General features: G+C 43.2%; 1 protein-coding gene across 3 annotated transcripts in view; it reads right to left on the bottom strand.

Annotated features, from left to right (window-relative positions):
* Nucleotides 1-25,989, bottom strand: part of LRP4 (LDL receptor related protein 4) — an 84,450-nt gene that overhangs the window by 27,319 nt on the left and 31,142 nt on the right. For all 3 annotated transcript variants that reach the window (XM_052782024.1, XM_052782025.1, XM_052782026.1), the window contains exons 2-6: nucleotides 15,563-15,709; nucleotides 5,461-5,577; nucleotides 3,302-3,415; nucleotides 2,737-2,853; nucleotides 170-298 (exon numbers count right to left, since the gene is read on the bottom strand). In XM_052782024.1, the coding sequence (XP_052637984.1) occupies nucleotides 170-298; nucleotides 2,737-2,853; nucleotides 3,302-3,415; nucleotides 5,461-5,577; nucleotides 15,563-15,709 (624 nt within the window). The remainder of the gene's footprint in view (nucleotides 1-169; nucleotides 299-2,736; nucleotides 2,854-3,301; nucleotides 3,416-5,460; nucleotides 5,578-15,562; nucleotides 15,710-25,989) is intronic.

Genomic DNA, 25,989 nt, shown 5'->3' with positions numbered 1-25,989 from the left:
CACTATTCTCATGTTCCTCAGTTTAAAAAAAAAAAATAACGAAAGAGCCAGCTTACGTATGAACAATTAGATTGCCATCTACACTGCAATGCCTCTCCAGCCAATGCAAAATCCATTTAGGCTTGCAACCCATATGCTTGGACCAGTATATCACCTTGCACTAACTTACAGCAGTCAGATTCATCAGACCAGTCCCCACAGTCATCGTCGCCATCACAGTGGTAGATGTCCAAGATGCAGCGTCCATACGCACACTGGAACTCCTCCAAGCTGCAGGTAGCAGCTGGAACATCTGATGCTAACAAGGGAACCAAAGAAAAAATGCCTGAGGTGACAGGGCACAATCCAGTTTAGATGCAACCTTCTCAAATAACGGACTAGCAAGTATTCAATGGAAAGGTGTTGGAAATTACTAGCCATTGCTGCGTATCTCTGCATGACTTGTATTACTGAGAGGAACTTCAGTGTTGTTTGTGCTTCACTGAGAGGCAGGTTAAGCCTATATATAAAGACACCCATGCAGACAATCCACTAAAAATAATAATAATTAAAAAATTACATAGGATGTTAGTCTATAAACACTAACTTTTCAAGAGCCATTAAGTTCTAGAGAAGGAAACAGCTATGAAGGAAGGGCTGATGGGAAAACAACAAAGAGGATCCAAGAGTGTCACCTTCTGTCTTGTGCTTGAGAAACTACGTCTTAGTGCCCTCCAGAAAGTGTTTAAATTGTTTATTAAACCTGAAAAAGGTAGATACAAACACAGATGGAAAAATAAAGATACCCTTTAGGATAGGTCTATATTAAGGACTGAGGCATGTCAGAATGCAACCTTAAAGTATGGAACGATTCCTTTAAAATTTTAACAAAAATAAGCACCTGAAGACTAAAGGAAGCAAGCAAGCAGCAAGGTGCCCAAGTCTGCAGCTAACCTTTGAGGATTTCCCCCCCTCCCTTTCCTCTCAAGCTGTCGCCAAAAGAAACCATAAGGAGCACTGCCAGACAGATGACCCCAGGCAAAGCCCAACAAACTCATAGTCAAGAATTTGCCCACTGTTGTCTGTTTAACAGTACACTATGTGGGAAGGGGTGAAAAATACTGAGTCCCACACAACAGAATCTGACACCTCTTCTCATACTGTCCAGAGAATGAACTGCATGTTTCAGGCATATGAGTCTTCCAGCTGAGGAGCTCTGAAAACAAATCCATTAAACAAAAGGGAAAAAAAAAGACTGACAGTCTGGGAAGTGAACTACACCTGGCTCTCCAACCTGAAGTAGTGGACACAGCCTGCAGGCATGCAGTAAGAGTTTTAGTTCAGCAAGTATCCAGTGGCTAGATACCGAAATGTGTATTAACGTGTGCCTCGCGAAAGGAACCTGAAAGGAGTGTTTGGGTCTCCTTGAGGAGAAAATGAAGCCAGCAATTTACATTCTCATATAGTGTGATTCAATTGTCACACACACACACACACACACGAAAAAAAACACACAAAAAAGAACAGCGTAGTCCCACCTTGTCTTAGATGAATGACAAGCAGGATTGGAGATAAGAAAAAGATGACAACCACATGGAGGAAGATAAGAGAAAGGGAGGTAGCCAAACTGAGCTTCTCAGTGAGTTACTTAAAATGCCTTACAGAGACAACCGCCACCCAGGACTGAAGAAGCATTCCAGGTCAGAGAAGCAGGGGTGCCAATTCTGGGTGCCCCTCCACTCCCACAGGAGGTAAGGTTGAAACACCTCCCCTCCCCTCCCAAGGGCCTATTCATGGCCTGCAGGGAAGTGACAGACAAGGGAGTGAGAAAGGGAGAGGGGGAAAGGAGAGGGAGAGAGGCTGGCTTCCTCTTAGAGCCCTTTCCTCCCTTAGAAACGTTTGCAGCTCCTGGCTCCCTGCCAACTCTCATTATCTGGAGAGATAAAAGACGACTCCCTCATGCATCCACTCCCCCTGCCCTTCAGGAGCTGGCGGCCCTGATCCCCCTCCCAGAGCCTTTTGAAGTTTCCTGCTATCTAGAACAAATTCTGCAAAATGCCTTTGAAAGCAGGGTGGGGGAAGGGACCACTGCAACTTCCACAGACACCCACAGTGCTCACAGATACAGGAGAGAGGCAGTGGGGGTTAGGAAGGGACATAATAGACTCCTGTCCCACTTGCTACAAGCCTGTGAAGGTGGACGAGAAAAACAAATGTTGTGGGCTCTCACGGCCCCCCTTTCCCATCAGTCACTTTTCGGACAACGTCCTGCATAAAGCATCTGAGTGAAGAGAGGTTGGTCAGGCAGGCAGCCCCTGCAGTGTGTCAGCTGGGGACGTGCAGTCTCTGAGGATGCTGTCAGTGGGCAGAGCGCCCTGCAAAATTTCAGGCAGGAATCAGACATGAGGAAAAAGAAGGGAATAGTTTTCTCCCCTTCCTCCCTGGCCCCCAACTCCTACAGTTTTGTAAAAGCTGTATTCAGTAAAGCATAAGCCTCCTGCTCCCACTCAAGATCACACAGCCGTGGGAAGGAACAGAGAAGCAGCCAGGCACAGACGAAGTATGCCTGTGAGGTAACACAAGAGATACACCATTCTCTTGTGCCCTCTGGGGTAGGCAATAGAAGGCAGCATAGCTGCCAGTACAGGCAGGACTAACTTGTTTTTGATCTCTGCTGCAGAAAACGTGCCAAACCCCAAGACAGGAGCAGGTCCAAAGGGCTATTTCCTGTGGTTACAAAGCAAGGAGAGCACTTACGGCAATTCTCTTCATCTGAGCCATCCTTGCAGTCTGTGTCACCATCACAGAACCAGTGCTCAGCTATGCAGCTACCGTCACTGCAACGAAACTCCTTCTCCGAGCACTTTCTCATATCTGCAGAGACAGCAACGCAAACAAAGCCTTGGTTTTTCTCACGAGTACCCAGGAAACAACCGCACCATGCTCCCAAAGCTCCTAGGGCACCCACAAACAAGATTGCTCATTAAACTATACATACCCGTGTCATGCAGTGCCTGAGCAAAAACATCATTGTTCATTTAACCAACAACAGAGTGCTGGATTCAAAAGGAATCCATGGGACTTCACAATGGCATGTCAAGGAATAACAGGTCTCAAGTGATTTTTGCCTGGCAGGTAAGCCACACAGCCTGAGATCCCAAGTAGCGAGCCCTGGGAACAGAATATCCCACAAGCCCAGCCCAGACAAGCCAGCTGTGAGCCATCGCCATGCTCAGGGGATCCTAGAACTGCACAGGTTAGAGTCTGTGCAACCCCTTTTAAAGCACTGTCGGGGCAGCATTTGTAGGGCCACATTACTCACCACACTGCTCATCGCTGTTGTCGCCACAGTCGTTGTCACCATCACAGTGCCACAGGCTGCGGATGCAGTATCCGTTCTGACATGAGAACTCATCTTCCTCACACTCCCGTGGAGCTGCAGGGACACATTGGAGATAAGGTGAAGGCAAGGCAAGAAGATTTACCTTGCAGAACACCAAATCTGTGACATATTACAAACTGAGCAACATCATCCTCCAAGGACACCATGATGTTGGAGAGCCGATTCCCCTTCCCCTAACAATACCAGGAGGGCCACTGTGAGGTTTCTTGAGTGTCTCTCTTCCACTCCATCCACAAGTCAATAGTACAGCAGGCTCTAAAAGTTGAGAACATGGCTTGGAGGAAGTACCTGGAACAGAACGATGGAGCCACCCGTCCTGAGCTGGTATTCTAGCACAGCCCCAAGCCAGGCTTATGAGCTCCCTGCACAGAAAAAAGGCAATCCAGGCCTCTTTTTAAAGGCATTAATAGGCCCTGTCATTATCTAACAAATAATTGTTGGTAGAATTACATCTCCACCTTCTTTTCATGACAATGCCAAAGCTACGTTCAAAGGAAAGGAAATGTTCATTGAAAAGGGAAAGAGAGAATTTAAGCTTCCTCTTCTGAATGTCACAGTATTTGCAGCCTCATTCCACCCTCTTTGCCAGACTTCTAAGGAAGCTTGTCTGTAGACCAGTAAGGAAAGGAAAGGGACTGCAAAATTTGCACCTGAGGACCTCAATCCAACAGAAACCCTCCTATAGTTACATGCTAGTCTGAACAACCCCCTGTGAGTCTCTTATTCACAGAACCTTGCCTTCCTCCTTTTATTAGTCTCCAAATCTTTTGACCACACCCTTCTCCACTGTTGTCTTAGATATGAGGGCATTCCAACTTTTTCTGAAAAACAGAAGACCAAACAGACCCCGACCTATACACCTCTTCTTTCATGAAAAACTTTGGAACAGACTGGAAAACTGAGCTTAGTCCTGTGATCCAGAGCATCACAGAGGATGTCAAACCTCTGAACCTTGCTTCCCAGCCCTTTGCCCAGAAGGGCAGGCAAAGATCACGGGCATACTGATCAAAAAGTGAATTCATTTCCACACAAGTATTGGACATGGAATACTTTACAACCAAGAGCTTTATTTTTGCATTTCTTGAGATGTGGTTCCTCCATCAGAGCCACTCTGGGGCACCAGGCACACAACTTTTTTAGAATTCAAGGGCTATAAAGTAATGTTTATTAAGCAGCTGCAACCATCTCAACCAGACAGCAAAACAGTTCTGCCCCTAACTGCAGCCTGATGCCAGCCCTAGCAACCAGTGCAGTTTCAGAGAAGCTGAAGCTCCAGTGCCACATAACATGCTGGTTCTCTGGCACATGCTGCAAGTACAGACCTGACAATGTGTCGTGGAGAAGGAAAGTTGTATCCCCGAACACCTTTTGCTAATGGAAGCCAACTACAAGTAACCCTTGTCCTCAACACAAAGGGGAAAGGAGGGGGCTGAACTCTAAAGACTCAGGCAAAATTCCCTCTATTTTAATAATCTGTAGAAGCACAACAGCAGTGCTCACAGCTAGCAGCCTGCCATGGCAGCTCTTTTGAAGATGGCACCTCACTTGGCAGCAGTCAGTCAGCTTTCAGGGTAACTGGTCTCTGCGTGGGCAGCATCCCTACAGCACCTCCCTCTCCTTAGGGAGCTCTCTTTGAAAGGAGAGGATGCTGGGGACAGGCCGGCACAGCAGAAAGTCAGACAGTGGAACCTGAGGCCCCAGGAAGTCAGCCAGACAGGCAGTTCAGTAGGATTTGGCAGGGGTTAGGTGTTTCCACGAACAGGGGAGGACACAGCTCGGGGAAGTGCTTCATGGGACATTAACTAGCAGGGCTGCAGGGCATAAACGGTTCTCCAGCTGGATGGAGAAGCATCCCCTCCCCCAGGACACGCAGCTGAACAGCAAGCCAGGTGCCAAGGTGTCAAGGCTTACAGGTATCAGGTACACACCTCTGTCAGAGGCAGGATATAACTTATTACAAGCCAAAGGTCTGATTCAGTGGACAAACTCTTACATTCCCGTAATAAAAAGGGTCAGCTTTCCCCAGCCATGGCAGGCAGGCACGACACCCACCCTCTCCCCTCAGAGAGGTGACTTACGGCAGTCCTGTTCATCAGAATCATCCTCACAGTCATTGTCTCCATCGCAGACCCATGACCGGCGGATACACTTCCCGTTGTCACAGTGGAAGTCCAAGGGGGAGCAAGTGGGCAGCACTGCAACAGCAAAGAAACACCTCATGGAGCTGCAGCCAGCTTCCTTCCTGAAAGCAAAGTTCCTTCCCTCCTGAGGGAGGAGGGCTACACCTCTTAGAAACAAAAGACATAAAATTTCAAGTCATGAGGAAGAGCTCTTCCTCAGATGGGGTGCCAGGGTAGGTCTGTAGCTTGGCAGTCTCTCCTCTCCAAAGAAGCCCTGACCTTTCCACAATAAAGTAGCCACCACAATTCTCCCACTGAGTTCCTTTTTTCTCTCTCCTTCATCCCTGAGCCGGCTGCCCTCCCATAACTGCGCTTGTTTTATAACAAGCAAAATTACATTATCAACATCTTTCCTGCATGCTTCCCAGTGCAGTCCATCCTGTTTCTATTACACAGCGAGTTCTTTAGAGTGAGAACTATCAGAAGCAACGTTTTTGGGAACAGGATTTCACAAGATGCACACTAGAGTGTGTGTTCCAGCACAGGGACTCTGCCAACATTTTTGTCTAACAAACCTGCAAGAAGAAGCTTAGAGGCAGAAATGCACTGCTGGGGATAATTCGCTGTACCTCAGGTGTGGGCAATAGAGTCCAAACCCTGCTAGAGGTCTCCAGAAGGGATGGAGGAAGGGGGCAGACATCAGATGATGCTTGCCTACACAGGAGTCTGTTGGCAATTGAGTGGAACCACAAATCCACAGTGTTTGAAGAGGCCTGGACCCACAAAGCTGGAATTCAAGGGGTAGCATCAGCCCTGTCCTTCCCCCCCACAGATGAGAGGAACACTCAAGCCAGGGAGGCTCATGCTTTTAAGTGCTGCCAGCTGCGGTAGGGAAGGGGCTGCACAAGACTGTTCCTGACAGGTGTGTTCTCCAAAGAACAACGTTTGCTCAGCGACACGAAGGGGCGAGGGCTGGAGAGGCTAGCGCCTGAAACCCTTTCATCCCAGCCCAGCTTGCCGACAGCATCTCCCATCTGTCACCAGGCAGGCCAACCCTCTTCTGCTATGCTGCTACTTCTTCCCTTGCCAATGCTATCCTGCAGGTAGGAGCGCAAGGGGAGGGAGGTGGGTAAAAGAAGAAGGTGAAGACAGCAGCCACATACACAAGGAGGAGGATTTAATAAGGAGAACACATAGTCACATTTTCAGCTATTCCAGCTTCCTCAACCCTCCGTTTCCCCTTGGGCCAGGACTGCTGCCAATGTCCTGTGAAAGCAGCATGGATTACACTATACAGAATCATTCACTGCTCTCCATACCAAGTCCTCCAACATTGCTCGCTAAGGGCCTGCCCTAAAAGCCTCCCACCCTAAGAATACACTAGTGCAGTTAAATTCAGACTTGCTCTAAGATCTCTTTTCCTAACCACAAATTCAGATCATCTTCTCAGCCGTTCCCGCAGCATGGCAGGCGTAGGCATCTCTGTATCTGAGAGGACATCACTGCAGACACCACTGCTCTCAACGCTGAACCCTGCACTAGGTGACAAAATACAGAATCTGGCACTGGCCCTTGGGAAAAGGTTCTTCCCATCATGTCCAGGATGCCCCACGCAGATATGTGTCCAGGTCAGATCCAGCTACTTCTAGGCCCCAGAGAGGTATGAAGGAGAGGGAAGCATACAGATCCGTATTTTCACCCCACAGGTTTGAAAGACCCTGGTCTTCCAATGGCTGACCCGTTTCCTTACACTGAGCTTTCTCTGAACACCCCTGTGCTGCTGCATCAAAATGGAAAGGGAGCTTCCTCTTCTTCCACAGGGCAGGCAGAAGGGGAAAACACTCCAGTTCCCAAACTCTGCTTCCAAACAAAACCAAGACAGATCTTTGGATTCAGAGGGTCAGTCCCACAGATCAGCCCTCTCTTCCCCAAGCACAACTTCCATACACTGCACGCTGAGCAAACCTTCCCCGGCCTCAGCTGCAGTTTCAGGACTAAGACCATCCCCCCAGCATATGCTTTTCTATCTGCTCTCCCCAGTCCCAGCGTGACTAATCACCAAAGGACTGCACAGGAGCCACCTGGAAGGGAATTTGCACGCTGACTCTCCAGGGGAGAATTCTTCAGGCTCCCAGAGGGTTAGGCCATTAGCACTGGTTCAGAGCCGATACCATTATCCCACTGAACCGCTGCATCCCTTCATGAGGTAACGACACAAAATGAAATTCCACCCCTACAGGGAGCAGTTCAGCCAATTTCATACTCCCCCTAAATATAAAAATTGAGCTTCAAGCACAGGGGAGGGAAAGCAGGGGGAAGAGGGCAAAACACAAACTGCCACATACAAAGGAGGACCTAATTCCCACCCCAGCAGACAGCAAGTGTGTGTCAGCTCAGACAACACCAGGGGGGAGATAAATCCCCTTCTACAGGAGCTTTCCTTTAAAGGAGGAAGAAAAACCACAAACCCACTTAAGACAAAAAAAAAAAAAAATGAATGAAGGCTGATGTCTCATAGAGCAGAGGAACTGCCAATGGGATCAGGGCAGGGATCCACGTAAACTTGTAACCTCAATCTAATAATGGTCAGAAGCAGATGCTTCAAAGGAAAATTCAAGGGATTCTGGGAGCAGCTTTCACACGGGGCAGTCTCTTCCTAACCCCCTCTTCCCAGCTCTGCCCTCCCAATCCACGATCCCTTCTTCCCATTAAAAAGCAAACTGCCTACACAGAAACATTCCTGTGTTTCCTTCTATTTGTTCTAAACACATCAGGCTTCAGTTCCACTGTACAGCACTTTGCTCTAGGGTTGTTATTATTCAGCCCTTCTGTTGGTCATTTATTACTTCATATTTTGATGAGTTCTATTCCCATGGAGTTAAAGCTGAGGGCATACCACTACCCCAGAGTTAATGTTTAGTACTGTTGTAAATATATCCAAAGTGTTTGGAAATGTGAAGTTAACAGGAAATTCAAAAGTTAAGAGGTCACACTTAGAACATTGAAACAACCTCCACTATATTTTGTCCTGACATCATGGAGCAGCTATACAATTTGGTAAGTGTATTGCTTTAACTCATGTAACTCATTTCAAAAGCCACACTTCCATGGTCAGAAGAAGAGTATATGGCAGCACAAATGAAGCAGTAGGAACTCCTTCCACTACCAGAGATGGAGCAAGACCTCTCTTGACAAGCTGGATTAGCATCTAGAAGACTGGAAACAGAACCCCTATATTCTTTTCCCAGCTTGGTATTGACTCTTGCATGACCATGGCACAGTTCTGTCTCTTTAGCCCCACTTCCCCAACCCGTAAAATGAAGGATATTTATCACTTCCTAAGAAAGCTGCAAGTCCTTCATAGGCACTGCTTCCACTGATGAGAAAATAATCACAAATTGCACTAACATGCTTTCACCACTACTCATACCAGGATTAGGTAATGCAACAGTAAACACAGTTCAGCCTCATCCCCCCTTCCCTGCTCAATTCCAGCTTGATCTCTCCGTATCTGTGCAAAGAAACAATATTTTCCTAAAAGAGATGAGCAAAGGCAATTCCTAGGATGAAGGCAGACAAATGCCCAGACAGACAGGGACTAACTCATCTCCCTAGGCAGAGCAGAGAGGCAGGATGGGGAAAAAGCCCAAGGAAGGGAAGCTAGTGGGAAGAGCTAGGCTGGGCAGCAACAGCCCAAGAGAGCACATCTGTCAACTGACAGTGAACAACACAAAAAGGCCTTTGAACTTCCAACCATTTCCCTGAGCTCATCCCTCTGCATGGTCACACTGGACATCATCCAAGGTTTCAGCAAAGCTAGGTCTATCATAAGCCTGCTATTCCTCCCCCTCTCCCAACTCCTATTACACAGGGCACTCTTTTATGGCTGAGCAGAAGGGGAAGGGGGAGGGCGGGGGAAAAGGGAAGTTTATAAGGTGAAACGCAGGCTGAATCACGTCCCACTGTCCTTTGAACACTTTATCCCTGTTGCCTGTGGTGAGCAGGTTGCTTTGTACCCAAGGACAGTGAGCAACTGGTGTTCTGAGCCCTGGAGCGCAGTGGTTTGAACAATACTGCTTGTTTAATTAGATAAGCTCTCAGTCATGTGAAGAATGAGAAGTTAATGTAAAAAATAAGTACACACTCAAAAAAATTCATGCTACCTACATTACAGACAACTGCAGCCTGACTCCCAGCTATGTCTACGCTCATGCATGTGTATGAGCACAGATATACACACAAACATAGATCTGTTTGCTGAGATCTGTAGCACAATGGGCAGTAAGTCCAGAAACAAGAATAAAGGATGTTAGTCAATCTCAGGAAGAAATAGGAGACGCTGCATTTTGCTAACTACATTTTGGAAAATCTAGTTCCAGAACAACATAAAACATTTCTAATCGCACTGCTGAACTGTGTTTAAGGATGTTGCTAGTCAAAAGAAAAAAAAAGAAAGAAAAAAATTTTGAAAAGAGTATCAGCACCCAATCTTTCACAGCCCTTTGATCACAAGCGCTCTGCCCGAGGGGGCACTGCATTAATTCTGATGCCTTTTAAAGGAAATACACATACTCCAAGCCCAATAAAATGACAAAGTATGGTTCCAGATATAGAACTGGTGTCTTTTCAAGAGAAACTTGAACTCTTGCGAAGGGTTCCTAATTAGTAAAACTTGAAGTTTGGAAGTGAAGCTTCATCTGAGCTCTTGCATCTCAGCTCAAGGCTGCTGATTAAGTGAAGGGCAGAGGGAAGATGATTCTTTTAAAGTTTCCATTAATTTTAGTAAAAGACCTGTGAGATTTTTATCCTCACATCACCTCAGAAAATGTTGTTGTGGGACTGATAAGCAAGCTATACTGATAGCCCTGTTCTCCTGGCAAGGAAGAGACCCTCTCCTGGTCTTGAATGAGTTATAGCTCAACAGAACTGCCTAAATTTCCCAATGAGATAGGAACAACAGACCTCTTTCAGTAAGCTTTAAGGTAAAAGGAGTAAATTCTTCTTCAATCCCTTTAAATGAAAAAGTATTGTACATCAGTGCATGGAGCTAAGCAAGCAAGTCTGTGTCACAAGGAGCTACACATTTACAAGCAGACTAGGTATGATACAGATCCAAAATTCAGAGTAAGAAGGTTCTACTGGGGGATGGTTACGAGGAGATTTGGCGTACCTTAGGAGAAACAGAACTATTTATCAATCCTCAGGCCAAGTTTACTCAGTTGTCCTTTCACCCTTGCCACAGGAAGTAAGACTCACTCACACCACGCTGGACTTCAAAGCGCATGCAAGAGGGCAGAATGAAAACCATTCCTCCGCTTGCATGCGGCTTTCGTTAGGGACAGTCCAAAGTAGTCTCTGTTGGCACAAGGCAGGAAGGCAGCTGAGCTACTCTGTGCATGTGTAGCAAAGGCTTCCAAGTCAGACACTGTCAGCAAGCCAGAGAGCTGACACCAGAGAAAGTCTACGAAGCTGGCATGACAGCTGTGAGGTTGCTTATTACTATTATTACTACAACATTCTGGCTTGTAAACATGATCCAGAGCAGGAAGCAAACATGTCACTGAATAATTGGCTCCCATCACAGCAGGACTTCGGCTTTGCAAGAAAAACAGTTCCTGTCAACCCAGGTAAGCAGAGGTAGGGCTCTCCCAAAAACAACGGGAAAATACCTATGAGAGGCAGACATTCCGAGGACACCAATACAAGTGGAAAATGTCTGGGGTGTGCAGAAAGGGTAACAGTTGAGGAAAAACTTAGTGCAACTGACTCAAAAAGTGGGAATTTGTTTTATAGCTTGTAACAGAACATTAAAAAAACCCAACCAAGCCAAAACACACCACATTTTAAGAATTTATCTCAAACTAAAAATCTCTCTGAAAAGGAAATGTTCCCTGTGTCTGCTCTTGTTTTTCATAGCTGCAACTCCTCTCACTCACCACCAAGTATCTTGCCGCCCCTTTTTTTTTTTTTAAATACACAGTGTGTTTCAAGCTATCTGTCATTCTTTAACTGAAATGATAGATTACCAGTTCAAGGCTAGAAAATTGCATTAATATAGAATTTAGTAAACTTCAATCAACTACTTAAGCATATGCAGTGCTATATATACACAGATGCAAGACTGGATCTTGACTTGCAAAAGTAATGTTCACCTTTCCCCCCACCCCACATTTCACTCTCTTGCTTTACTAGGAGTCCAGCGGTCCAACGCCTTCCCATTCTCCTCTCCCTTTCCCAAGGAACTAGACAGAACTCTCTCAGGAACTCATTCGTGTCGCTGTATCGGCTTACAGTATACATATGAGCTGATACACTGAAGGAAAAGTAGACCTTAAAACAAGCATGACTGCAGCTTTATTTCTCTGAAAAGTTAGGACATTCACAGGGAAAAAAAGAAAATCCTGTAACTCTGTAAAACTAGCTTGCAGCAGACCAGTGGAAATGTGGAATTCCTTGCAATCACTTCTGTTCACTCTTCTGATCAGAGACATCTACTTGATGATATTATAGCTCCTGTCTTTAAAACTCAGAACTATACTTGCATACATTGCTGAAAAAGAACCCCGGCAGCTTTAGCATCTCAGAAGAGTCCATATAAGTGGTTGCACAGACTTAGGTTCATGAGTCAGAACAAACCACTGGGCTCAACCCAGCATGAAGACTAGCCCCATGGTCTTTGAGGAATCTCACTAATTTTTTAACTAGGTCTTCAACATATCTGGGGCTTATAGGATGACTTCATCAGGACAACCCAAAACTACAGCTCAATATTTATATTAAAAAGAAATTCACCAATTTCAGACCTGGTACAAGTCAATAAATAAAAAATAAATCAAGTTCAAAACAGAGCTGTCCAAAATTTCACTCCAACCAGAACACTGTATGCATGTCACAGACAGACGGCCAGGGAAGGAAAGAAAAATCTGTGAACTGACCATTCTCATGTACTATGTGCAAGCATCAGTGCTGATTTGTGAGAAGCTTAAATTGATTTAAAGTTCAAATTGCTGTTCCAAGTGGCTCACACCCCACCCCTGCTCTTGCACTCCTGCTGCCTCTTCTTTATGCTTGGCACAGTCAGAAAACAGATAAAATGAAAAGTTAACCCCACAAATGAGTACACCTTCACAAGGCTCCTGTGTGCCAAGCAAAAGAGAGGGATTTAGCAAGTGATCTGCTCTAGCAAAAAGTTTCAGTGCCATAACAACTAAGCAAGATGGGAAATAGCACAGACAACTACCACAAACCTACACTGCAGAGTTGATCTAGTTCTTACAAGCTAACAATAATATCACATACCTGGATTCGTAATGAGGAGCTACTCAGAGCAAGATTCAGCAGGCTTAATGGAATAAGTGTTCCTAGGACCCCTCCACTGCAGCCTTTCATGTGTGTGCAGAAGCCATGCACTTAATAGAGTCCTTAGCCCCATCACTTTACTTCTACTTTTGCTTTCTTCTTTCCACTAAATTATACTCAGAGTACTTCTGGCTGTCAGGTGAAAAAGTTCCCCTCTTTGTATTTATTCTACTACAATGCAATATTTAAAAAGGCAGCTCATATTCCAGTCCCTCCCCTTGAGTCACTTTCCTACTTTGTATAAATGCAGCTCTATCTCCCCTCCCATATTGTCAAATCTACTGTTCTTCTCTGTACATGCTAGCTTACCTTTCTCACTAAATTGCAGAGACCTACAGCACAAGTCATATTCTGAATGAGATGTTTAAACATTCCCATCTTATACATGCTGTTTTACAGACAGCTCCCTTTCCTTCAGTCTTATTCCTCCCTTTGCCTTGCTAGAAACTGTAAATTAAGAAAGGCAGAAGTTAAACCCAGTTCCTACATTCTCTGTTGCACTTGGTTGTCTGCCTCTACTTTATACACTTCCCAACCTCCAGTGCCTGAGAGTATCAGCAGATTGGTCACAGTTCACTACTACTCCCTAGTTTGCACAGCTTCCATTCAAATCCATATGGGCCAAATTTCCTTAATATATTAGGGATACACCATAACCACAGCTTTACTGTGCAAGACCAAAAGGTTCCTCTCATCCAGGCCACAGAGAGACACGATGCAACAGCAGATGCCGAGAGAAGAGTGTAAGAACATAGCATGCAAGTAAACATTCTTCCTTAGAAGACAAAATCTGCCTCTATTTGTGATACAAAGACTTCCTGAACAAGAGGTGGCATATTCATCTTTAACAGCTCTCAGTGGATTTTACATCCAAAAACTTGCCAGATTGCTTTCTAAGAATGTTTGAAATTTCAAAATCAATGTTTTGTGGAAGGAGGTCCACAGCTTAAGTATAAGTTGTATGCACAAGCAAGTCTTGTTAGCTTTAAGCAGTCTCCTGCTAGTTCTTGTGAAAGGTCTTATCCCTCCTGCCCCCCAATCCTACCACGCCTGCTTAGCTTAAAAATCTTTGGTGCTGGATTTTTTTGAAATACAAAGTAGACCTTATCAACAAGTATCTCTTGTCTAAATCATCACTATTTCACCACGTTTCAATAGATTTGTGAAGCATGACTTCCCCTGACAAACACCTCCCCCCCAAACCAAAACAACACACCAAAAAACCCCCACCAAAAAAAAACACCAAACCATCCCCCCAACCTCCCTCCTCCCTGGAAAAAACACACACACACAAAATCCTCCCCTGTGCTCAGTAAGAAGCCAGCAAAATGAGTTTAGTTATTGGATATGCCTTACGTCCCCAATCCCCTTATTCCTGTTCAGCTTCTCTTTTTTTCAGCCTGTGCAGCTGAGTACAGCCTCCTCTCGCCTGCTCTTTTGAGATTTTAATACTATTTCTTCAGTTCCCAGATCCTCATCTCCTCTTTCTTGGGCATGGCAAGTTCTCAAATTTGCACTTTTCTTCACTGAATGTAAAAATGCAGGTTTTCCTTCCACTTTCTTTGATTTCTCCACTTAAGGTCACTTCCTTGCCCAATAACCCTTTCACTAATCATCTTTAAATCAAACACTGATCACCTCAGTTTGCAGGCAATCTATTTTTCAAAACCCTATTTTTCACCCAAGGTCTTCCACGTTGCTCACTATTTGCAAAATTAAAAGAAACAAGAAGAGGTGAGAAGGAAACAAATTTTCACAAAGCTGGGTTGAGATCTCCCACACTTAAGGAAGAAGAGATTCTCCAAAACAATATTTCAAAGATGAGGAAATGTCCTTTCCTTACAGCAGTCAACAGTGGAAACCAGGGAAAGCTAGAGAAACATCCAACAGAGGAAGATAAATTCCTCAATCATGTTCATTGACAGGAGCCTTAAATCTTCAGCTCTAGGGAAACTTTCAGGAAAGCAGTTCCACAAAATTTGGCCTTTTTTCCCTCCGTTCAATTCCACCACACTCTGTGGAATCTAAATAGATCAGGTAAGAAAGCAACTTACTTGAGGCTCCAGGGAAAAAGGTTTTCTCTATTCATCTATATCATGCTAAACCCACTAAGAGTGACACTTCCTATCAGTTCTCACTTAGCTGGGCTCAGCTACACAGATGCTGACACCATGCAGATACACAGTAGCTGCAAGGTAACTTCTCTCAGCAGACCCCAAGACCCACTAACGTTGATTAGAGTGCTTACCTTTCCCTCCCGTTATAGGGCAGCCAGGACAGAAACTAGAATGTTACTTAAGAGGGCAGACACTATCAATACACTTTTTCACACTGCTTATTTATTTTCCGTTAATATTTATAGCAAACCCATATAATTTAGTTCACAGATAGTGCCTTTGCAAGGGTGGGAAAAAAAAGAGGTACTTCTCTCTGTCCCTCCTTTCCCTCTAAAACACTCATGTCCAATAGCAATCTAAAACCAGCTGCAAAAGGCACAGTTGGGCTTTCATTGTGCTTTATGTCAGTAGGTACTGGCTCTGTTAGCCTCCGAGTACTGAAGTCAGTCAAAAGTATGTAATCTACCATCTTAAACATTTGTCATACAAAAACTAGGATGTGCCTGTAAAACAGAGAAGCACCGGAAGAGAAAAAGTTAAGACATTCAGTTTTCACAAACACAAGTCAAGAATGGTATTCTTACTGCAGCCATCTTCATCACTGTGGTCCCCACAGTCATTGTCTCCATCACATTGCCACTGAGCAGGGATGCATGTGCATTCACCAAAAGCACTGACAGCACATGTAAAATGATTACGTCCACAGGAGCATTCGGTGCTACTTGTAACACCTGTAAAGGAACAAAGAAAAACAGTATTTTGAAGAGGTCCATCTATTTTAGGGTAAATACATTAAATACAAAGTGACATGACAATTTTTCTCCATGTACACACTATATGTATGAACACATACTCTACTGCAAAGGAAAACATTCACCCCCCTCACACTGTTGAAATAGGAGATCAAGTACTATGCACAGTCTCCTGGAATGGGGCTATTTGAAGGCAACAGCAAATAGCAACCTGCCAAAAAGAGACTCAGGAATCAGCTGAAAAATAACTCAGCGCTAGTCACAATCAAATTCAAGGAATCCGAGGTATCAGAACACCCTTTTTATTTTACAGACTCATTCTTCTCCTAGAGCACAGTGCTGCTGCTGCTCCACTTAGTTCTGACACCACAACAGAAGGTATAGCAAAGACTTCAGAGTTATCTGGGGTCTTCTCCAGACCCTGAACTTTAGAGATGCAAACCTTTTACATATCACTGCTTTAGACATTTCAGACTCCAGTGAAAGAAAAAAAAAAAAAACACACCATCCTTTCTTATTTATCTGTAGAGATTAAACTGTGACATTATCCTGTTCATAACTGACATTTAACAGAGAAGAGGATTTTCAACTCTACAAACTGACCAAAAGAAAATACAGCCCAATGTCAATATATAATCTGCTAAGAACATTGTTTTCCAGCCTTAAAGTTAGCTTAAGGAGGTCCCAACCCTTTTCTCTCCTCTCCCAGCTACAGAACAATACTCTGCACAACTCTTGACTCTCACCCCTGTGCAAATGCAACTATTTATGATATTATCCCACACATTCTCTTAATAAATCTCTGCCTTGAGAGAGAATAGGCTATAGCCCACCTCTCAAAAAGGAAAAGGTCATGCCTGAACTTCTGTCTGACGTCATCTAGACAATCTATATAATCAATATCACTATTAAACAAATGCTTATTCTATCAATCAACAACCCCCTCAGACTAGTCTGTGACTGGATTCTTTTTGCATGGCTCCTCTTTCTGCAATTCAAACAAACCTAAAGCTCTCAGATTAAACAATAGACCATAGGGAAAGAAGTACAGAGGGATACCTGCCCAAGTCGTAGTTATATACATCCTGAACTACTGCAGACTTTTTGATCTCATTTGTTACATCTAGTGTTCATCTCTGATGAACCATGAGCCGTAGCAACCCAAGCCAAAAAAAAAAAAAAAAAAAGCCTCATAATTTTGTTTTCCATTCTAAGTGAGAAAAGCAGTCTCTGCAAAATTTTGTGTAACTATTCTGCAACTCTCTCAACAGCAGAATTCCCCCCAGCAAAGACATCCACTTGTGCAAGTTAAGCTGATTTAAGTTTAGAGGGGATGCACTTTTTCCTTGAGGAACAAATCCATGATAAGTTTTTTCTGCAACAAAACTGGCAGAGGTTTCTGCCAGCTTCTGCTGCCTGCTCCCAACTGCTACACTGCAGGTTGCAAGGCTTTGCTACAAATTATTTTCGAAGCACATCCACAAGCTGCCCAATTGGGCCAACCAAATCCGTTGCAGGATCTCCCTTCACAGACTGCCATGGGTGTAACAACCTTTTAATCTTTCCCCATCTCTGCTACAAATTATCATTAAAACGTTTAGTAGAAAACATACATCTCAAGGTATTACTGTATATGCTAGAGAAAGCGGCCAATATCTGGTGTAACAAAGGACAGAAGCCAGAAAAACATAAGGTGGATAAGGAACAGAAAGAAGGAAAGGCAAATGGAAGAGGGCAGAGTGGTCAGATCCTCAAAGGACTTACCTTTGAGGTAAGGTAAGTAAGGTATGGCCAGGGCAAAGGCTGACTCAAAAAAACAGCAAGGGGGTGATGTAGAGTTGGAAGGCAAAAAAAGCAGCACAGACATCCCTAAGGTAAAGCAATGCATCATCTATGCAACACATCCAACTATTAGAAATAAACATAAGGAAATTCAGAAGAACCACAAACCTCCCCAAAAATCAAACAGGTTCCTTCAAACTGGCAGCACAGGAAATTCAGGACAAATCACCTTCTGCTGTTGCGTACCACTGTTTAGAAAGGCAGAACTAGCCGTATGTTGTATCCAGGGTAGCTGCTGTTCAAATCACCTTTTCCAAAGCAATTTTTCTACCATTATCCTCAACAGTACCCCAAAGCACTTATCCCAGCTACTTTAAGCTCCAACACCCCTTCCTGTTGGAGTACACCAAGATGATCATCATCCTCATTAACCCTAGAAAAGACAAATATGAAAGTACTAGTGACTGGCTCTATCTTGCCCAGGCTCCACAATGTCTTAGGGTAGCTTCACCAACAGGAAAGGATCAAACATCAAGGCAACCAATTCTTAAACTAGGGGAATGTATTTAATAATTTATTTCTAGATAAGCACAAATGAGAGCGTTGGGGAAAAAAGTTAAAGTGAGTTATTTTAGCTCCTGAATAGCAGCATGGAGGTACAGCTCTGCAACAGCAGAGAATTAGTGCAGCTGTCCCAATCTGCAAACTGCAATTTAATCTGCTGTATTGTCAAACACACAGTTATCTTCAAAAGTTGCTAGCAGTATCAGGTTACATACATATATACACACACATGTATTAAATCTGTTCTTCCCACCTCATTGAAGTTCCTATGTTCAATCATCTCTGGTTTGTGTTTTTACCATGTTATAGAAACTGTTGGAAGCTGAAGGATATGTTACGACTCAGATACCAACACTCTCTCATATGCACTAGCGTGTATCTGTAGTACCATTATGTAAGCATACTTTGCTTAACTAGTCCACATTATGACCTTTGTGAGTCTAATGCTTTGTGATCTGTGACCTTTAGGGTAACAAACCTTCTAGTCATTATAATGATGCATTTTATAAACCATGATTTACCCCAGTCTTACACTTGGACAAATAAAGCACATTATTGTTTGGAGACCACACTAATTCCAACCTATAAACAGTATCAGAAGAACCAATCCTGGATGACTAGTCTTTATCCAGTAAAAGAACAGGTTGAATGAAACCTGGGACCCCCTGCAGACAGCAGGAATTTTCTCAATTACTTCAATGTGGATAGTGTTTCACTCTTGGTGTCCCATGATTATTTCCCAGGGCTCAGAGCTCCAGTGACATTACCCTGTAACTGTATCTGTAACAGTAGACAGCCAGGAAGGATAAAGATGAGAAGTATGTTTTCTCCAACTCCCTCAAAGACAAGCGGAAGTAGTGCATTTGGTGTGAGAAGCCTCAATGGAAGACTTACTCTTTAACGTCAAGCTCTCATTAAACATAGGGAGTGTGAGAGAGAAGACTAACCAAGCACGCACAAAAACCTCCGCTGTCAGGTTTCAATCTCAGTTAGTCAGGGGTCCAGGAACAGGATGGAAGTCAGCACTTGCTGTTCAGGCAACTGGACCAACAATCAAAGCAGACATATCTACTTACACTTCTGCACATTCTTCTGGAGCAGGAACAATGAGAGGTACCTCTGGGCTTAGCCATGACAAATGTTTTCCTAAAACTTTTCATCACACAGCAGGCTTGGACATTTTACAAATCCTCTATATTCAAAAGTAATTTCACTTATGCAGGAGGCAAAAACCTGACATTTTAACAATGCAGTATCTACAAAACAATACACAAGAGCTAAACAGAGGCATTGCCAGGTGCTGAGCTGACATCACTCAACTTTCCTAGCCTCTCGATACCTCATGTGACCACCACACAAGTTTCCTACTCTCTCACTTGCCCATGGGTACAAGCAACCAAAAAAATCATCTTCACTGTCTGTAGTTTGGTTCCCTCCAGATGTGACAGCAGCAGGATTTAGTAACCAAACAGTTTTCATAGTAAAGTATCATACAAACAGCCTCCAGATTTTAAAAACAGGAAGTCTGTCTAAACACGGGCCTCATTACTTATCTGCCATCACCTTAAATTTAGCATGGTATGCTCAGTTTCTTCAGATTCCTTCCAAATACCCTCCCTGTCTTCATGTTTATCTGACAAATGAAATGCCTCTTGAGGGAGGGTGGGTTCCCCCCACCCACCCACTTAAAAAAGATAGTTAGGATCTTTGTAATTTGATGTCTAAAGTATGCAAAACAGTTATGTCATTCCTGGCTGAAAAGCAAAAGTCAATAATCATCCTGTTATTTCTGCACATCTTTTTTTGGGGGGGTGGGCAGGGTTGCTTAAACAATAAGTTGTGACTCTACTTCTCTCCCCACCCCGCCCCCAGCAACTCTTCATCAGGCCAAATAATACAGCCCATAAAGAAAAACCTAATATACAAAGCTTCATTTTGCTGATGAGGTCACTTGCAACCCTCAGAGCTATTACATAACAGCCCTGTATTTGCCACAGTCACAGAAACATTGACATTACAAAGGAAGCTTAAGTAGACAGAATAATTACCAAACTGAACTCTGTAGCCTTTGTTTTGTTAGGGACAGCAGATATCTAGGGGAGAGTGAAAACACTGTTTCTTTTAAGTCCTGGTGGCATGCTTTTTTCCAAAAGGAGAGATGCTAATTCTATTTTCAGTAAAAATAATGACAGATGGTGGCTCTTACCACTATTTTGTAGCAATTCAACCTTCTACAGGCTGTTGCTTCAACATGGAATCATTTAACAGCCCAGGCTGCAAGGGACCTCAGAAAATCACCTAGTCCAACCTTTTGTGGGAAAGGGACCCTAGATGAGATTATCTAGCACCCTGTCCAGTTGCATCTTGAAAACCTCCAGCAATGGGTACTCTACCACATCCCTGGGGAGGTAGTTCTGCTGAATGATTGTTCTCACTGTAAAAAAATTCTTTCTTATGTTGAGATGAACATGTTCCTGCTCTTCAGGGTCCATCAGCTCTGTCAGGCCCTGGCAGTATTCTAGCAATAGCAGGATTTTCTCACAGTCCCATAGTATGGATGAAGTTTCCTCAAATGGATGTTGACCAATAATACTGCATGCAACTGCCAAAGATCCTGCCATCTATGGTCAACACCATGCTGTCTTTCCACATTTTCTTTCTTTCCAGGTACCAACAACTTACTACAGAAGAGACTTTCACTCCACACCACCCTGTTAGTTGCATCTTTTCCCCTTCATCCTAACACAGAAATCTTTACTGTTATTTTTTTAAAGTAGCAGTATAATATTCACAGCCATCAGTTTATTTGCATCATCCTGCAATACTGCATGTACCTTTAACATGGGATAGCAGAGCTAAGTATCCATTTAGGTCTTCTATACTGCAAGGAAAATAGCACCAACAGGTTTAGAAAACCAAGAACTATGAAAATATTTGGCATGTTTTACCGTTGCAGACTGTTCAGTTCAGAATCAGAAGCCTCTGGAAAGAACAATCACTCCTTTGGTCCAGGACTGAGTAACACATGAATCTGGGTTCCTTCCCCTCCATGGACAGGCACCTAACTCTGCATTTCATGGCCTACAGGAGACCTTCAATGGAAGGCAGAGATCTTTCTGCAACCTCATTACTACAAGAAACACAACCAAAAACACGACAGTACCAGCTTTTATAGTTTTAATTCTACCACATAAAAATCCCTGGCAGAGGACAGAAGTAAGTGGATATCGAACAGGCGTGAAAATACAGTACAAATATTTGAGTTAGTGGCAAAGAGGAAAAAATCCAGGACTGCGTAGAAGAACTGGAATATGAATAATGGAATTACAGGGAAAATGAGAGAAAGAAAGTCCTAATAGTGATGGGCATAAGGCTGTAATTTTTTTTCCCCAGAGGAAGTGTAGAAGGGTATCACCAGAAGCATTTTTGAAAAAATTTGCACTAAGCATCAGAATATTTTGCCCTGGCTTCAACAGATACTTCATTTCTTATTTCTGTATTTTAAGAACCCATGAGCATCTGATTGTTTAGTCGGGGTTAAAATTATTAAATTCTGTAGCATAGCCTTTAATAGCCTCTTTAACACCTTGCACACCTGTTGTTAGAAGGCCTGTGTCAGATACCATTTTCTCTCTTTCTTCACTTCCAGGCCAGGCTCACTTTTACATTCCCAACACATATACACCTTGATGAGGGCAGATGTTGGACATTTCAGATGGCCTTGAACATAGTTCAGTTGATATATTTTTTCCTTCTTCATCCAGCACTTCACTGAATGTTTCTACAGCAAAGCACCTCAGCTTTCTTTGCTTGCCTATCTTGAGGGAAAATGAAAATTTTGGATTCCTCCCTCTTACCCAAATAGCAGTTTCCACTGAAGGAAAGTACAGTTAATCCAGCTTTAGAAGAGGGATTTGCTGACCATTGTTTAAGCCCAGAGCTCTGCTGGCAGACACAGCAAAGGCAACATTACAGCACAACAGTCTGATGTCAGAAGGGGCACCACGCACTGATAAAAGCCAACACAGTTTTCTCTTTTTTTTTTTACTCCCATTATGGAAGCATCTGAAGCTGTTCTGACGGGGTACCCGCATGGTCTCCAAGTATCTGATGCCTGCCTAGAGTAAAATTAATCTCACTAGGAAAAGCAACCCAAAAGTTTAAAAAAAAACAACAAAAAAAAACCAAACCAAAAAACAACAGAAACCACCACCACCAAAAACCAACCACAAAACCACACCAACCAGAGAAGAAAGGTCAAAGATGTTACAGCTTTCTGATAATTGAGTACTGTGCCTACTTTGGCAGTCTCCAAGTGAGGATGAAAGTTTCCCAGGCTTAGAGGTTCCCCTTTCAATTTGCAAAAGCAGGGATACCTCAGTCCTGAACCAGCTGGTTCTCAATTAAACACACGGCTGAACAAAGTTCTCGGGAGAGGCACACTATCAAGCACAACCACCCTTCAGTTCTCATACTAAACTGCACAACTACGCAGGTTAGACCTGAAAAATGTTACACTCTGTATGACCACAAGGAATCGGAAGCATAACGAAGAGAAATTCCACAGGGTGTCTGCTAATTAGGACCTAAAGAAAATAAGGGGTGCAACAAAAGTGCAGACAGAGTTAGTGTTTGGTGCAATGGGTATATGCACGAGGTAGAGTGAGACTGGAACAGAAGCCATATTTTCAGAAACACTGCATGGGTCAAGAGATCTTTAAAAACCTGTGTGAGTCTCTGAGGCCCAATTCTGATCCCACAGAAGTAAAGACTACCAACCCCACTGAAAACCTCACACTGCACCCAGGGAATAGGAAAGCATTTATAGAAACAACTATTGAAAAAGAAATACTGAAGAAGGATTTGATTTGAATATAAAAAGATTCAAGAATCAAGAAGCAATTGTTACAGTTCCTTCTCCCAAATGCTTCAAGTCATAAATGAAGACCTTGCAATAAACAACACGACTATAACCAAGGTCTCTAGATAATTGTTCTAACGCTATTCACATCTTCTACAGTGTTTGACAAAATTAATTCTTCCCATCTAGAAGTGGGGATACTACTATTACGTCAGCACAGTGTATTAAGGTTTAATGTGTGTTTCTAAATATCCAGAGTCTTTGAACAGAATATGCAGCTGAAGAGACAGTATTATTGCCATGAAATCCCAGTCAAAAACTAATTCAAATTGGCTGTGCTACCAGCACACACAGATGAAAAAATCAGCTGAAGGACCATAAACAAAAGATAATGACAAATGGCAGCAAGTCAAGCTGCAGGGGGTAGAGATGGCTAGTAGGTATCATAGGGATCAGCATTAGATCCAGTCCCATTAAATAACTTCATTAATGATCTGGAAGAGAGAATAAGTATCATGTTAAAAGAGCCTGCAAATGACACCAAAATGGGAAATATTCTTCTACAAACACCACAGAGGAAAAAGAAATAATATAGAAGGGACCTCAGAAGATTAGAATTATGGGCAGGAAATTAAGATTCAATCTTTAAAAAAATTTTTTTTTTTTAAAGATAGTGCATCTGGTGGAAAATAATTTGAAACAGATACTCAGATGAAAAGAAAAATCTGGGATGCAGCAATGCCTGGAGAAATCAAGGAGCAATAATAAAAGACAAGCTAGCCATTGGTTTGTGTTATGACACAATATGGCATCCAAAAAACTACTTTAGGCTAAATATGCATAAATGTCACATCATGGAGGAAGAAACTTTCTCCCTGTGCAGAACTGAGGTATAAGATTGAGTTCCACACTGAGGCTGATACAGGGAAACTAAACAACATATTCTAACCACAGCAACAAAATGTTTATCAAAGGTGTGTTATAGCACACTGCTCCCTCAAGACTTCAAACAGATTCTGTTTGAAGCCTGAACCAACATGGCATTCCCCCCCACCGCCACTGACTATTTAGTTCTTGAAATAAGACAAAAGGCAATGACTACGAATTCTGTGCATTTTTTTTCCTAAATAGAACTTTTATTATCCCCTGTTTCCTGAGTAACCCCTCAGTTGCCTACAGAAATAGCTCACAGTGGACAACCCGTGAAATCCCAGTATAGAAACAGGAACCTTTCAACCACCAAAGCATGTTAAACACATCAAAATCTCAGCCCAAAGTCCCTCTCCAAAGGCAGGCAAGAAGTATCAGGTAGATGACAACTATTTCCAAGCAACTGAGGAATTCTATCAGGCAAGGCCAGACAGGAGAAAGTCGTATCTGAGTGACTTTCCCCTCTTGACCCTCTCTTCAGATTCCTGTGCAGCTCTTTTGTGGTAACACCAGAACTACTCTGTATGAACCTGGTAAAACATCTCAACTCTAGTTTCCAGATCTTTTGCCTGAAATGTGACCATACTGTGATGCTTTCTGCACATTTACTTGCCATTAATGGCAAATGTCCCACTTTCCCAAACTACAAAGTTCCCTCAAACATCTGCAGCTGGCAGAGAAGTCAAAAATGCAGGTTTTGTTCTGTAGCTCCGCATGCCTGCCAATCACTGCTGCCATCCAAGAAACCAAGCACCGTACCAGCCTGCTTCAGGTGTCATGTCCAATGTCAATAGAAATAGACATCTTTTAGAAAGGGCTTTGAGCCTTTCAAAAGACCACAATTCAAGATGATGGTTCTCCCATTCTCTCTGTAAGTGTGACCAAAAACATTAGATAGTGGGAGCATCTGTTTTCACCTTCACAGATTCTTGGTAAAACAAAGACCACAGAAAGTCATGAGCTGCAGCATACTATCTCTTACATTCTGCTTCTAACCTCAGTATTCTGCTTCTCACCTCCAAGGCCCTTACTGGAAGAGATTCAGCCTCCTAAACACTTTTAACCCATGTATTTCCATTTTCTCTGTGGACTAATTCATTTTTCCTACATATAAACTTGGATGCCAAGGAGCAAGAGCAGTATGCTTCCCACCTTGTGAAATTTTCATCCTGTTACTGTTAAAAGCATCCCTTCAGCCTTGGCTTTTCATTATCTGTAGATTTTCTCTCTTAAGCAGAGAGCATTTCATCCATATTGTATTATGAAGTGCAGAGTGATACCTGAAGGATGCCATTAAGAAGGATGCCATTTGCTGATTTTTAGCCTGGAGTGGCATTTCCTTACGTAGCTGCAAGCTCCTGTGCAACTGCATGTCAATAGAGAACTACAAGGGACAGAAGAATCCAAGGGACAGATATAAATTACTCACCCGCAGCACTAAATTACTTGTCATGCAGGACCATTCCACTCAAGCACATTAAATATGGAATAAAGTACCACTCAGAAATGGACAGAATAATAGAAGGTTGCTGCTGCATAACATCATTCAGAAATATCATCATCCGCTCTAGAACAGTACAGGAATGTTTAGCTGAAGCACCACGGCCTGGCAGGCAGAACTACGTGACTCAAACCATTTTAGAATACACACATACTAGACAAACACTTTAAAATACTACCTTAAGCCTACATCATGCTTTGCAAGAATTAGTCACCTCAGCAACATGAGACACATAACTTTCCATTTCTTTCACTGTATTTTTTTTTTTAAAAACCACACACTAACAACCTCTATCCTTTCCTGTCCCAAAAGGGTTGTGAACAATTTACTGCTCATTTATCATGAATCATACAGTACAGTAGACACTAAAATTTAGAAAATAATGGCACAACAGCAGAAATGTTACCAGGAGACCTTCATGATACCAGGCAATTGTTAAGTGCCAGCTAGAGAAGCAACCTGCTGTTTTAAAGAGATAAACCATAGGAAAAAAGGTCGTTCTGATGTATTTCACCTACTCTAGTCACCAAAGAGTTTCACTAGCGTGACAGCTCTTGAGAACGAAGCTCATTGAGCAGTCAGAAATCCTTCTACTATATCAAAGTTAATGGAGGAAAGCTA

This window comes from Harpia harpyja, chromosome 3, assembly GCF_026419915.1.
Source record: "Harpia harpyja isolate bHarHar1 chromosome 3, bHarHar1 primary haplotype, whole genome shotgun sequence".
Taxonomy (NCBI): domain Eukaryota; kingdom Metazoa; phylum Chordata; class Aves; order Accipitriformes; family Accipitridae; genus Harpia; species Harpia harpyja.
Note: the sequence above shows the minus strand (reverse complement) of the source record. Positions and strands in the feature narration are given on the sequence as shown.